The sequence below is a fragment of the Corvus kubaryi genome, unplaced genomic scaffold (genome assembly GCF_017639235.1).
Source record: "Corvus kubaryi isolate FWS band 111438036 unplaced genomic scaffold, C.kubaryi_AGA036_p1.0 69, whole genome shotgun sequence".
Classification (NCBI taxonomy): Eukaryota; Metazoa; Chordata; class Aves; order Passeriformes; family Corvidae; genus Corvus; species Corvus kubaryi.
In genome coordinates, this window is record NW_024582057.1 from 8,432,094 (window position 1) to 8,447,062 (window position 14,969).

General features: G+C 46.9%; 1 protein-coding gene across 2 annotated transcripts in view; it reads left to right on the top strand.

The window, feature by feature from the left end:
- Window positions 1-1,915: 1,915 nt before the first annotated feature.
- The window catches only part of DUSP22 (dual specificity phosphatase 22), a 43,466-nt gene continuing 30,412 nt past the window's right edge, over window positions 1,916-14,969 (top strand). Inside the window, exons 1-2 of one of the 2 annotated variants that reach the window (XM_042049042.1) lie at window positions 1,916-2,212; window positions 8,146-8,179. In XM_042049042.1, the coding sequence (XP_041904976.1) occupies window positions 2,192-2,212; window positions 8,146-8,179 (55 nt within the window). In that variant the 5' untranslated portion in view covers window positions 1,916-2,191. Of the gene's footprint in view, window positions 2,213-5,002; window positions 5,105-8,145; window positions 8,180-14,969 lie in introns of those variants that run through there. The other variant, XM_042049041.1, reaches the window with a different exon arrangement.

Here is a 14,969-nt window from a genome sequence, read left to right on the forward strand (position 1 = left end):
GTGGAGAGCTTTGCTAATGAAATATTAAAGCCAATATCTGAGATAAAGCTCACTGCTATGCTTTTCAGCAGTAGGCAGGGAGAAGGGCAGTACATTAAATCTGGTGGCTCTTCTTCCTGGCCTTACAGAGAGACTGCTCTGATGTTTTTGAGGCTGATGATGATATGATACACCCCCAAATTCTGTTGAGCCTCAGGGAGGGAGAGGTTCAAGAATGGTTTTCCATCTTTTTACGTAGTTAAACTGATGGCTTAACTTCTGTTGGCTTTCAGGCGTGTCACTGGCTTCTGTGGGAACAGCACCAGATCTTGATCAGGCTGGTCCTGATCCCTGTCTCTGTGTGCACTGATCTGACCCCATGGGAGTGGGTTTGTGACTCCCCAGCTTTCTACAGGGTTTGTTCTCTGAATTAGTTCGGTCTTGGGTCAGACAGGTGTCAAGGGTTGCCTAAGGAAAGGGGAACAGAGGTGCTGTCAAGGGTAATATGAGGACGAGTGACTGCCTCTTTGGCAACACTGTTTGCCAAACTGACTGCAACTGGAGGTTGTGAAATTGTTCCCTTGGAGTTTGCTTTTACTGGCAACCACTGCCACTAGGTAAGAGTCCCCCATCACTAATCTAGGTTTCCAGAGTTCATCAATCTATTATTTCATACCTGGCCTTGCTGCCTGTTGGCTTTACCATGCTCTCCATCTTTCACCCTTTCACTGCCTGTGCTGGACTGCAGATGCCCCTGACCTGCCTAGTTCCACAAAGTGTGCCCAAAAAATGACATCTTCACTTTTTACACTGATGCATGTATAAACACACAGGGAATCTGATGGTGGCCACACAGCAGCATCCTTTGTTTTGCATTTGAGCCACTAAAGATTTCAGGTTTTTTAGGCAGTGGTACTCCACTGGTTAATGGGAGACCTTATGCAGTAGTATCCTGTCCCTGCATATTCGAACTGTGTCTATCCCCTATCAAATTAACTCTTGGGAGAGAATTTCCCTCACTAACCACCAGATCCACACCACCACACCTCGGAAAAACATCCCCATGGTTAGAGGAATGCAGCTCTATCATGTCATGCTTAACTGTGGATTAGGTAGCAAAGCATGAGGGTGGAAGCAGTGAGCATGGTTTTGAAGCCACGCCTGCTAAGGCTCAGCAATAAGCATCTTTCCCTGCCTGAGGAAGATGGTTGGACCAGACAGCCTCCAGAGGGGTCTTCCCATCTCAATCACTACGATCTTGCGATGTTTGCTTCAAACTATTTGCTCTCTCCTGTGTGCCTGTCTGTTTGAGTTAAGGACATGAATGTCCTTTGTCTACCTGTGATCGCAGCTTGCCCGCAGCGCGGTTGGGATGACGGAGCAGGAACCACCGCAGGTGCCACAAGAGGGCACAGGCGGCTGGGCGAGGCTCTGCTCGGCGCGCAGCCCCAGCTTCACGCGTGGCCACCGGCACACCGGAGCGGCACGGGCTGGGAGCGGGAGGCTGTGGCAGCAGCCCCGGCGCCCAAGGCCTGGTGCCTCCTGCCGGAGTCCTTTCGAGGCCGAAACCAAACGGGTTCGGGATGGCAGAGGCGGGTGGGCAGCACCTGCCCGCTCCCGCACCGCACGCCGCAGCCCTGCGCTCCCTGGGCACACCGGCGGCGTGCGGCCCGTGCCGGGGAGCGACACACACAAACCAGAGCCGCTCCCGCCACCCCTCCGCCGCCACCGCGGCCGGCGCTTATTCATCCTCGCCGGAACGCCCGCCGGGCGCCGGCGGCCGCGGCAGGTGGGGCAGGTCTGCGGCGCGGGGGTCGCTGGGATGCGTAGTTCTCCGGGGCGCGCGGCGGCGGCGCGGCGCGGCGGCGCGGACTACAAGCCCCAGGGCGCCCGGCGGGCCCGCACCGCGCGTGGGGCGGCGGCGGGAGGTGGTTCCTGGCAGCGCGGCCCCGCGGCTCTCGCCGCTCCCGAGGGCGGCCGAGCGGAAACCCGCCCCCAGCCGCCCGGCATCCAGGAGGGAGACGGCCCCGGCCAGGGCGAGAGGGATGCGCCTCGCCCTGTCCGACAGCGGCGAGCAGCGGCCGCCCTTAATTAGCAATTAGCCCGTCCCCAGTTCCCCCTCGGCAAGCACTATCCCATGTACGCCGACCCGCCGCTGGCAGCAGCGGCCGACGGCTTCTCCCGCGGTGCTGGCGTGCGGGTCGCTTAAGCCATGGGGAATGGGATGAACAAGGTAACGCCGCTCGTTGTTGTCGCCGTGCGCGAGTGCATGTGCGCGGGCCAGCGCGGCGGAGCCGGGGGTGGCGGTCCCTCCCCGCCTCGGGGCGGGCGGGATGCCGCGGCGCCCCCGCCTTTGTCTCGCCCCTGCGCCGTGGGCACCCGCTCCAGGAACAAAGGCCAGGGCAAGAGGGCTTTCCCCTTCGGTTTTGGGGGTCCCCCACCTCGGGGCGAGGGCGGAGGGACGGAGACCGCGGCCGCGCCGCTCCCCTGGGACGCGCCGCCTCCTCCTCCCCAGCCGCAGCGCGGGCGGGCGGGCGAGAGGGGTCCCTGGTTTCGGTGATGCGCGTCCGGGCTTCCCCTTCCCGGGCAAAGCGAGTTCCCGACGGGCGGCGAGGACCGCCGTGCCCCCGGCCCCCGGCTTCAGTGCTCGCTCTGTCCCCCAGCCCCGGGGGCTGCCGTGGGATAGAGCCGGCATCCCCGGATCTGCGGCAGGACCCGGGGCATGGGGCTGTCAGCGAGCGCGGCATTGAATCGTGTCACTTGGCCAAAGCCCGCTCCGCTCCCAGGGCACGGAGCAGCCTCTGGACGCGGGCTGTCGCTGGAGGGCTGGGCCCGGTGCCGGTGGGGCAGGAAAGCGCTCGGCCCCAGTGGAGATCGCAGTGAGGAAGGAAGATGGATCTATTTTGCAAAGGGTGTTGGCCTTTTGGCAGTAGGGGGCTTATTGTACGCCACCGATTCCCCTGGCATGTCATGGTGGTTATCAAGGGACAACTGTGATTTTTCTCAGTATCTTCACCCCTGTTTAAAACCCAGGTTTGAAAGCGTGGTGGTAACTAGCCTTTTATATATAGCTTACTATGAGGAACAGAAGTTGAGTCATCTCCTCTGTCTTACATCCTGCTTTGAGTGCTTTGGGAATAGCTTTGCTGTGTGCGTGGCCTCTGACAAAGCGGAGGAGAAGAGCTAGAAATAGCTGCTCACATGTCTGACATCCTGGCCCTGGGATTCAGATTGATGAACATCCAGAGTGCTTAGTGTGCCACCTGGAAGGGGAAGCCTTTTCATCCTATAGGTAGAGACACTGAAATAGAAACCTTCGGCACGGAAAAGATCTGGCTGCTGAGGAATTGAGTTAGTGCATAGGAAGTAGAACCTCCCTTGGTCCTTTACTCAGTTTCTGCTTTCAAAGTCTGGGGATATTGCTGTGATATTCGCCACCCATTGATATTAGCCTTCTAGAAATGGCCAGTTAGGAAGAAATACAGCTAAGAAAGACTCCTTTTAGGCTTCTGGTATATTTGTAGTATTTTTCTTGGAATTTTTGAAATTATCAGAACATTTAGAGGGACACAATATCAGATGCTTAAGTTGCAATGTGGGGAGAGAAAAAAATAAAACCAACAGGACAACTCGCAGCCCTTTGAAGCTGCATTACATTTTACTGTGATAGTATGTGGGTAGGAACTGGCAATCTGTGATTGGTCAATTTGGTCATTTTAATTCTGTTAAATGTTGCCCTGACATGTACCAACTGGAGCTTTCAGGACAAGCATAAAACTACTTGGATTTTTCTCCCCTTTCTTATGGCTGTATCCAAGAGGTTGAGAAGTTCAGCATTTTGGGAAGGGCTGGATCTTTTAAGGAGGTTACAACCATGCTGGGTATTGGCCATCAGGGTTTATTTTTGTAGGGGTCCCACATGTTGGTCTGGTACTTGCCACCTTGAGAATGTGCCCCTGGATCATCTCTTCCTTCTGATCTTGAGTCGGTAAAGCTGGAGGGGCAAGGGGAAGCATGGAGCCCTCAGTGCAGATGTAGGGGGTATTTGCTTGTCTTAGTGTAGTCAGTGAATACAAATTTCCTTAGTTTCCAGCTGAAGTGTGTTTTTTGTGGTAGAGCTGTATATAGATGGTAGGAGAAAATAATCAGCTTATTTGATGGTGGATTACTTTGTTTAAGGAATCCCTTTGTACTGACGCCAAGGGAAGAGGATTAATGATGACCTGTAATGGGTGTGGTAAGAAAGAGCTCCAGGGACTACTACAGCCTCTGGATGCTGATCCTTTCTCAAAGGCACGGTTCCCTCCTTATTTTTCTGTCCCATGATACTGATGTATTTCATAGCAAATAGCAATTGCACATGACTTTATGTGGCCATTAGAGTGATAAGGGCTGGAGGCCTGGCATTCTTTTTAGGTGGGGTTTGTCTTTTATTGCTGTTTTTCTCTGTAAAATTAACCCAGTCTAGTTTTTTTCCTGAATCCCGTCCAAGCCTTCTGATATTTCCCAAATTAAACTGAAAGCATTTGTTCATATATACCTTTCTTATTCTGTTCAGAGAGGGAGAATCGGCTTGTGAATGTGCATTGACCTGGCTAGTATTAATTTTCAGTACTTTACCTTTTTTCCTTATATTTTTAAGATGTATATTTTACAGAGTAATGGGATCTGACTTAGGAAATTGTTTGGGTGGTCTGATTTGTCTTCATGCTTAATGTCTAACTCTGGCTTGTATTCAAAGTTCAGGTTGAAGTCTGTGGTTGAAATGCACAAAGATGTTTTCCAAGAGCTGAAGTCTAGTGGCTGAGATGGTGACAAGATCTGACTATCTGTGAACAGGATCTCGGTGAAGAGCTCTGTCTGGGGTTTAGTTGTTGTTCAGTGCTGTTAAAGTTAACTGACAGTTATTCATGTAAACTCTTCAGAAGGTTTGAGTGTTATCTCTACAAGAAGGGCAGATAAGCCCTGTTTGTTGTAGGAGTGGATTCATAAGAAATTTAAACCACTGTGGCTAGTTACAGCTGAAGTAGCCAATTTTATGGAAGTCAGAGAAGCTGTGCCAGTTCATGTCAGCAGCAAATCCCCCTCCCTGATGTGGGCCCCTCTCCTGTACTACTGGACAAAGGTAGGCTTGTCTTCTCCTTTTAGAGTGCCTGGCCATCTCTGAGAAAGCCCCATGAACTTCTCCAGAGTGCCCATCAGTACTAACACATCTAGAAGCAGTGTTGGGCAAGGAGTTAGATGCTTTATTATAAGCATTTGTCTATATAGGAAACAGCAGCAAAGTAGCCCTTTAAGCCATTTTCCAGAGAGGTGTTTTGTCAGAGAGGACTGACAGAAGCATTAGCAACTATTGTCTGTTCCAAGGCTCTGTCTTTGTGCAGGATGGAGAACATGAGCTGCTCTCATGTGAGGTACAAACGAAGACAGGCGTTGGTGTCCTTTTTCCATGGTCGTGCATTCTTCTACATCGGTTACTTACTCTGTGGTCATTTTCTCAATGTTTCGGATCGTAAAAAGAGGCTACTGTTTTTATTCATAAAGTGGTGGTTGAGAAGTTCACAAAAACAACCACCTTATTTTTCTACTCTTCTGACTGCCACCCCTTCTCTCTCACACGCCCCTAGCAGCCATCAGCCTTCATTTTGCACGGCCTGGAGTTGCAGTTGCTGAAGGCAGTGTGAGATGACACAGCTGAAAGTTCCCAGCCATAGTCGAGTGCTGAAGTATTAGTCAGCATGACATGAAGATTCACTTCTTTCCAGGTAGCTTTCACCCATAGTAATGTTTCTTGCTTCTAGAATGACTAGTACAACAAGGGTAACATCTGTCCTTGGTTGCACAGTGTCCTAATTACCTATCGAGCATACAGCATTGCATCATGATGCACAAATGCAGACTTCTGGATTTTTCCTCCTTTGCCAATAAAAAACCTCATTTCTGCAACCCCCCAGTGTTTCTCAGTATTTTTAGTTTCTAATGTCAAAGCTTAATGACTGTGACTGGAAATTAAGCTTTTATTCTCTCTTGAGAACACACATCTGATGCAGAAATAATGTCCTGGAGTCTAAAATGCTATAGTCTGCAGCAGTGGTGGTGTGATAGAAGATTTGTGCTGCAGATAGGAAATACCAGACAGCTATTTTAAAATATCAGAAAGACTTTTTTCTTTTTTTTTTTTAATTTTTTTTATTTTCTACTCTTAAGTTGAGGGAGCTCACTGGGGTGATCTCATTGGCGAAATTCATTCATAACTTGAGTCCCTTTTGCTTTAGAACATGATTTTGTTTGCAGAATTTGGCTTCTTTGTCAATGACTCTTGAGTACTGTCCTTCTCTATAACAGCTACAGGCTGCTTTTTCCTAGCCTGGGATGCAGTATTAGAGCTGCACTTCTAGCAGTGTCATCAAGAATGCTTGAAATATTGAATTGTCACTTGAAACCATGAGTCTTGTACACATGTAAGGGGACAGCAGGATGTTGTAAAGGTTCTTTTTCCTACATGATACCCTGGCATTGAAAACTGTCCTGGGGGTTTTGCTGTCTTTGTAAGAATGTTGAATTTGTACAGATGAAGAGGAAAGGAAAAGGGTGAAAGCTGTCCGAGTTTATCTTTGCAAAATGTACAGGTGCCTGTTTGTACAAGACTAAAGAACTGTTTTCTTGATGAGCCAGTGCTGTAATCAGCCCTTAATTTGCAAGCAGGGGTCTACAAGCAGCAAGATACAGCAAGGGTCCTGGAGAAGGCATCTTTCAATACTGGGGGGGAAGAGTTGAGCCCTGTGTTTAGAGCCGGTGTGACACAGCAGGCAGAGAGTGATTGCCCAGCAAAGCCTAAAGGGAGGAATGTTTGCACAAACCAAAGCTGTAAGGAGTGCAAGCAGTGCTGCAGCCTTTCTGTTTCCTGCAAGGCTCGTAGATCACAGCAAACAGGACGCTTTTATCGGAGGAAAGCCCTGAAGTTAGGGCAGGTCAGAAGCTATTTTACAGTCTCTTCTGCTGGCCCTGATAACCTGTGCATGGTGAGCTGGGTCGCCTTTCAGCAGGAGGGCTGCAATGAAACGCAGGCTGTGGCAATAATCCCTGATGCAAAGTCCTTCATGACTTTCGGAACTTCGCGGCTGCCCGATTGAGCTAAATGGGTGGAGTTTTCCCTTTAAATAGCTGTGCCTGAGAGGCTGTTGCTGCTGTTGTGGTGACACTGGGGTGTTGCTAAGGCTACAGGAAGTCAGTGCTGACATATCTGTATTGGTGGTATGCTTAGCATGGACTGAAGAAAAATGGATCGTATGGTTTCACCACCACAGTTCTGATCTCCTCAAAGGCTGTGGGCCAGAGACTTCAGTTGGCAGAGAACAAAAATCTTGGCCAGAAAATGTGTGTTTGGTGTGCCTGGGTTTTTTTTATGTCCTTACTGCTGTTCCCAAGTTGGGAGGGTTATGAGAGGGTGGGAGGGGTAGCACTACACTGCCTCTGTGTCTGTGCATTCACGTGCTGGCCTTGGGCAGACCTTGAAACTCCCCAATTAAAGCATGTCCTGTAACTGAGACCCGTGCGGGCATCTGGGAGTGTGGGGTGAGTGGGTAGATCTGGGAGAGAAACATGCATTTCACGGACTTTCAGCAGTTCCTTTCTACGTGAACACACAAGTGTCTGTTTGCAGTGATTTCCTCTAAGAGCCCCACAGTGCTGCAGCCCTGACTTGCATGGCTTTGCACTTTAAAAGCCTCGAAGGATGTAATTTTGCAGTGCTTTGTCCATCTTCCTCAGCAACGTTAGGCAAATCACCTTAGCTGTGTGAAGTTTCATCATGAGTTCCATGAGGGTAACTCTTACCCTGCTGCGGGGGGCAGGGGAGGGCTGTGTTGCAAGGCCTGCTTCATAATTTGTAACCCATATTTGCTGTCCTTGGAGAGCTTCCATTAAGTTAGAGTCCCCACGATTAACAACTGCCGTCTGCCAAGGAATGCTGTCAAAGCTCAGCATGCCTAGAGCTATCTGGTTTGAGAAGGTTGCAAAGAGGCACGAAATGCTGTCAGCATGTTTTAGATTGCATTTGACAATAGTCCGCTAAAGTAGTATGTTCCATCCTGTATGCAAATTGAACTTTGTCAAATTGTCTTACCACAAGATATCTATATTTGATACTATATTTCTTTCTCACAGATTCTGCCTGGCTTGTTCATTGGCAACTTTAAAGGTAAGATTAGTTTTATCATTATCTCTAGGATTGCTTAGCCGGGATCTTAAGGTGTGGTTTTGCAGGCACTCAGAATTCTCCGGCATCTCTGTAGCTTTTTAACCCCATCTTGCTTCATGTTTGGATTCACCTGGTAGCACTTAAAGAAGAACTTGTTTTCTCTCTCGTCTGCGTGCTGTGCTGCAAGTACTTTGAGAAAAGTGAAATGAATACCATCTCCTTGGAGCATGCTTCAGCTGGAATTCTTAAACGTTGGCCTGCCTTAAACAATTCCCGTGCTTGGCAGGCAACCCTGTGAGCCAGGCAGATTCTTCATAAGGCTTATTGCAAGCCCTCCTTATAAGTAAAGGCTTACTATGCTTCCCGCTCATTGCTTTCATTATTTTGGTTATTTATAACAACTTCTGAAGAGTTCTGTTATCAGTGCTTGTGAGACTGATAGGTCTGCTGGTTGCAGCCTGACCACTGATACTCACACCGTCTCTGCTGCAGATGTAAGTTTCTATGGATTTTTTTCCTTTATGCATGGGGTTTATTTTTTGCGTACAGAAAACCAGACACATTTAGAAAACACAGGAAACTTTGCGTAGACATCCAAATAAATGGCCTGTTCTCAAAGCACTCTGTTAGCTGCAGTTCTGGCTGACTCTCCCTACTCAGAAGTAAACCAGTTGTGCATGTACAGTTGTTTTGATGGATGTAGACCCTATGTTTCCTATGCTTGGGTTAAACAGCAAAGCAGGGCTCACAGAGGCTCCTGAGATATCCTGTCCTTCCTGGGCTGTCTGATACCACATCCAGTCTGTTAAGACTGGCAACATCTACATTGGATTTAGATGATGCTGTACCTTCTCTCTGCCTCATGCCCACCCTTCCTTCCTTGCCTCCCCATCCCAAAACCCACAAGTTCAGTGTTTTTTGCCTGGTTTACCTGCCTCTGGATCTGATGACCCGTACTGTGGATCCAGTGCTTGCTGGCCCTTGGGATGTGGAGCTGATCACTTTGGAATGCAGCCCGGAGGTACATGTGAAGTTAGAAGCTGCCTTTTGCCACATCACAAACACAAGCACAATGGCTACTGTGTCAGGGAGTTAATCATGCCATAGTAAGGAAAATGAGAGGATGGAGATGATTTCATGCTGATAATGGAAGGAGAAAAATGAAAAAAGTAGGAAAAAAGGAAAATAAGGCCAAGAGGGTAGTTTTGAAAGCCCTTTGGGTGGACCACTGCATGGTCTGATGACAAAATTAACTGACTTGGTCACTGCCATGTTGCTTCCTCTTTTTCTTTTCTGTTCCCAAAATAATTGAGGCGAGGGGTGGAATTGGGAGGATGTTGGATAGTGGGGTCCTTTTGGTTTCAGGTAGTCTGGCAAGGTGGGCAGAATGGGTGCTGGTAACATGGCTCCCAGTCTGTCCCTCTCGCCGTGGCCATCCCGCTGGTAAGCCCTTGCCAGTCCGCCCAGGGGAGCGAAACTCAGCCGGAGCATCTGTTTGCTGGTGCAGTTCTGTTTTCAGTGGAAGGGAGTTGGCCAAAGTTGTGGAGTGAGTCAGCATCTCTGCCCATGCAGGCCTGTGGCCCTCTCACTTGTGCTGCCCTGAGCGCTCTCCGCGTGCCTTGGGAGTGGCTCGGGAATGGCACGGCAGGTCACGCCTGCACGGAGAGCAGAGGCGTGGAGGTGGAGGTGCTGTGAGTGGGCAGTGTTTCTGGGAACCTCGCTGAAAAAAAAGCAGAGGGTGTAATGCTTCTGCCTACCTCCATAAAAGAGAGTAAAGACGAGTTGACTTTAACCCCAGTGTTTGTGTTCTGGAGTCTGTTTTTAAAATTAATTAAGACCACAAACAAAATGTCCGTTTATTTACTGCTATGACCTTTGCTCATATTGCATTTAATGACTGTGTTCTACCATCATGAGTACCTGTTATAATTGCAGATAAGCTACCATACCTGGAGAGGAAGAGAAAAGATAGGTGTTGCAGTACTTCACTAATACAAGAGCATATTTTTAAAATTCTTAGCCTTTTCTGCATCCCTTGTCCCTCAACACCCCCTTGCCTCACTGCTTAGGAGCAGTTGCAACAAGCTCTCTGTGCAGTGAAGTCACCCCATTTAGGAACAGGTTGTTGGTTAATTACCAATGTATTTTTCTGGAGGAGTTTGATCCCCGTGTTCTTGGGGCGTGTTCTGATTTGTGGCACTTTTTAAAAAAGTGACTAATGAGCGTTGAGGCTGCCACGAAGGGGATCACTGACTGAGAAATACATGGCAGCATGTGCAGTTGGGATTGGTCAGAGTATCCTGATTTGGGCAGCTGAAATGACTAGCTACTTGTAAAGAGAGGGGTTTACACAATTATTTCCTGTAATGCATTTTTCTTCAGTTTAAGACCAATAGCTTGAGTTGAATAAAGTTGCATCTTGTCTGTAAGAGGAGGAAACACTGAATCCCAGGTGTTGTGCATCGTGCCTGGACACAGGGCTGAATTCGTGGCACTGTCAGAGCCCCTGAGCAGGGGTGGAGAGGAGTGAGCTTCTCCTGAAGCTGAGTCAGGGGAATGGCTGTAAATCGCTCTGATCTGCCCTCTGGAGGATAGCCTTTCCCCAGTGGCTCCTCAGGGAGCCTCTGGGCATGCACAGTTTCCAGAGCTATATCAAAGTACCATCCTATTCATGCTTCTGTCTTATTGCTGCATGGGAGACCTCTGGGAACACTGGCAGACTGGGAAAAGGCACAGTTCTTCCAGATGGGTGCCTTTCTGCTGAGTGAAAGTGGGATGTTTGAGATGTTAAACACTAATTCTGGAGGGCCGTTGTCTGGAGAAGGCATTCAGCAGTTGTTCTGATTGGGGAATTATTATTCACCATTCAGCTATATTTCTACTTTTAGGCCTAATAAACTTAAAAACAGTCTATGGCAGAGCAGTGCAAATTCTGCATTTGACTGGGAGATAAACTGAGGCCCAGGAACAGCTTCTGAAATGAACCTGTGGCAGAAATGGGAGCTGAGCTTGCTGATTCTGTTTCATTTGGTGCTGCGCAAACCTCTAAGCACATGGACTGAGAGGGGCTTTAGTAACCACCTTAAGGGTCTTTAGGGTAGAAAGTTATATGTAGTGCTGATTATGGAAAGCACTGAAGTATCTCCTGAAATCCCCCTAAGTCCACAGGGCTTGACTATGTCTCTGAAAAACTTTCCTGAATAAGCACAGATCTTGGCATGTGTTCTAGTGCTTTTTATCTTACAGGCTCTATAAGCATAATTCAGCTCACCAATAGCACATGAAAATTGTGGTATGCTCCTGAGAGGGTGTATTTGAGATTGCACAGCTAGAGGGCAGAAAAATTCAAGAAGAACCATGGATGTCCATATAAAATACCAAGACTGGGTCTGATCTGAAAGCCCAGAAGGAAACAGAGCTCTTGGAATTCTGTGAAAGTGAAGGAGGAGTTATTTCTTTGCAATTGGGAGAGTAGGGGGCTAAGAGAGAAAAGTGAGGGAAAAGAAAGAGGAAGTTAACTCTTCTTCCTGCCTTTGGCTTTGGAGAAAATTTGGTTTGTTTCATTTGTACCTTGCAGATGAAATGCCGTCCTCTCAAAAGACAAAGTATTTATTGTGGGACTGCGTGTCCACTTGTCTTCTGCTTTGGAAACTTGATGTCCCTTGAAAGTCACCTGTGCTCACAACAAAAATGGTTGCTTTGTTCCTTAAGGGATTGACAGGACAGCCTGTTTCTCTGCACATCTGAAAAAAAAAAATCTGTTTCTTCTGATAAGAGATTCTTAATGGGTGCTCAGTTTGCTTCCAAACCAAGAGGTGTGGCAGTAGCAAAAACTACACTCAAACATGTTAGTACCTTGAATGTTAAAGAGTTTGTGTTCTTCCTTGTGTGTAATCATTCAAGGTTTTTCCCATGGAATATTTGGGGGCTTTTTAATCTGAAGGGGAAAGCCACAATATGAGGTTTAATTTCCCCCAAAGAGTCCAGTGTTGCTGTGGATGATCTGGATAGTCTTGGGAAAGTTTCTGCCCTTCCCATTACTAAGTGTATAAAAAGGCAATGCCCACCAAGTAGTTCTGCTGTGTTTCTAGAGTCAGCTAATTCCTGTTCTCATCTGCTTAGTATTTTTTTTAAGTTCCATTTCCTAAGGCTTTATATCAGGTACTGAAAACAGGAGAGGATGGAGATACCATTCCCTTTTCCAGGTTCACCTTTTGAAGGAAGACAATTTATTGGTGCTCCATTAAACAGAGTACTGACCTCTTTTCCCCTTTTTTCTTGTTCCCCAAAAAGGTCCATTTTAGAAGATGGGACAAAATATGTATATGAAGTGGAGACGGGAGATGTGGAGTTTTTGTTCATGTGCACAGTTTGTATGTGTGTCTCTGTAATTGCACATAACTGGATTCAGGAACAAAACTCTCCTGATGGGAAGGCATTCTCAGTAGTAGCTCTTAGTGCTCTGAACCACTGCAGAAGAGGTTCTTCTTTAGGTGGCTGTCTCTCTGTCTAGCTCTCTCCAAAGTAGAAAATAAACTGTAGACAAAATTTTGCTTTATATAATAAAAAAATAAAGATCTGGTGATGATGAAATTGTGATCTCTATACATCTGCAAATTGAGACGTAGTACTGTTGTACATACTGGGCTGACTTGCCTTGTCTGAGAGGAAGTCGTTATCCCTCACCTTGCATTTCTATGGAGGCACTAAAATACTGAAGTAAGAGAGAATGGTTGTAGGTACATTTGAGACTTGACCACTGTAGAATTGGAGTCGTTCAGTCACTGATGTGTCTTAACTGGAGTGGTTGGAGCTGTGTTGTCTCCCTTTTGCTGATGGGGGATGAAAGCACGCTGCACTAGGTGATTTGCTCCCCAACCACGAAGTAAGGCTTCCCAGTGCTGCAGGGAAACAAATTCTGACAGGCCCCGGTCCCTGGTTTTGGTGACTTTGGCATTGCTTTTGCAGTTAAGTGTTTGCAGCTCTCTGCATGAGTAGAGGTTAAGCTTGGAGTCATAGTATGAAACTGATGGAAAATAGGCTAAATGTAGGAGGGAGAGAGGAAGACTTCCTCCGTGTGAGTTGTGTCATTTTGTGTGAGGAGTTTCCCAAAGGCTTTACTCAAAAGTCTGCATCTGCATCAACTGAGGAGCATTTTTCTGTATGAAACAGAATGTTAGGTAACCTGTTGTGAAGAATAATACCACATTTGAGGCACTCTTTAGCGGAAGCACAGGAGGGGCTCTGATAGGTAGGTTTAATCTTAACATTTGAAAATGAGGTGTTTCATGCTGTGATTTCAAAACGTGAGCCTGCATGTGCTTATACAGCCCTGTGCTTCGGCAAAGAAGTTAGAATAGCTGTGGTGATGGTGGTTCTTTTGGTTTTTGGTGGTTCTTTACATAACCTCTAATTTTTTTTTTTTTTTGTTATTTATGGTATGAGACTGTGAATGACAGGATATCTTATTTGTACTGGTGTTTAAATAGCTTTATCTGTAGTATCTGTAGAGACTTAAGGCAGGTGCTGGGGAACCAGGGGAATTTCCCGTTTGTAAACTGTTAGAAGTTTAGATCCAGATAGTAGCTGGGAAGCTTTTTCTCCTCTGCTTTATTGATTTGAATGGTTATTTCTCAAATATATTAAGGACTTGCTGGTTACCCTGTGACATAGGTCTGGGATGGCCATTTCCAGCTTGTTTCTAGGAATATCTGAAATTATAGTTTTGATTTGCTGAAATTCCTTTAGCCTAAGTCTCAGTAGGCTAAGAAGAACTAAGGTACTTCAGTCTTTTTGAGTTGTACTGTGTCCATTAGGCCTTTCATACTGGTTCAAAGCAGTCAGCATTTAATTTGGATCATATCTTCTTTTAAAGCAGTTCGCCTTGTGTGGCAAGGCATTTCTTCCCATGTAGGTCATACTGATAATTAGAGATTGAGGTCTCATTGTGCTAGCTGTACATTGACACCATGAGTTCCAGCCAGCAGGCTCTGAAGTCTGCCCTTAATCTTTGTAAGATAGAAACCAGTGATTTTTAGGGACACTTAGACTGGTTTCTGGGCTTCCAAATCCTTGTCTGCTTAGGTATTCCCTAAGGAATTGAGACTGTCCTACAAACTGTGAAAAAAATCTGAGGGTCAGGTGGATTAGAAGACCTCTCCTGGCAAGCATTAGCATTTCTTCTTTGAAATGTTTGCTCTGAGATTTTTAGGAAATTTTATTTGTTCTGTGAAGCTAGGCTTTAATTCTGTTTCAGGCAGAATTTGTGTTAATTCTCTCCTGAAGGATTAGGCATCTGTGTTGATCATGCAGGCTTGAGCAGTAGTGAGTAAAATCCTTGCAGATTTGACTCTTTTCTTCATTTTATTAGCTGTAGAGAAGCTTTCATAATTGGATTAGGTTCAAATTTTATTCCTTGTTACTGTGCTCACTTGGATCTTGTCTATGGGGCAGTATAATTAAATGTCCAGCTTCTCTTTGTGATGTGGATAAGACGACACAAGAGATGCTAATTGAACTCATGCACGTACATAAAGAACGTACAGGTGATGCTATTGTTATTTTTGTACCTAGAGAGAGCCGGTTTGAAACCTTTGTGGTCAGTGCTCTTTTTTCTGTGTGCAACCAGGCTAATGTGAACAGATTGTATGGGCAGATTTCAAAGGCAGGTGTTCACATCACAAAACCACTGCTGTACCATTCTCTACCATGGTGTGCTGTGCCATTCTCAAGCAAAAAGGTCAAAAGTAAATGGACACAAACTAACTTTTACCTGTATTGGTGGTTCTTT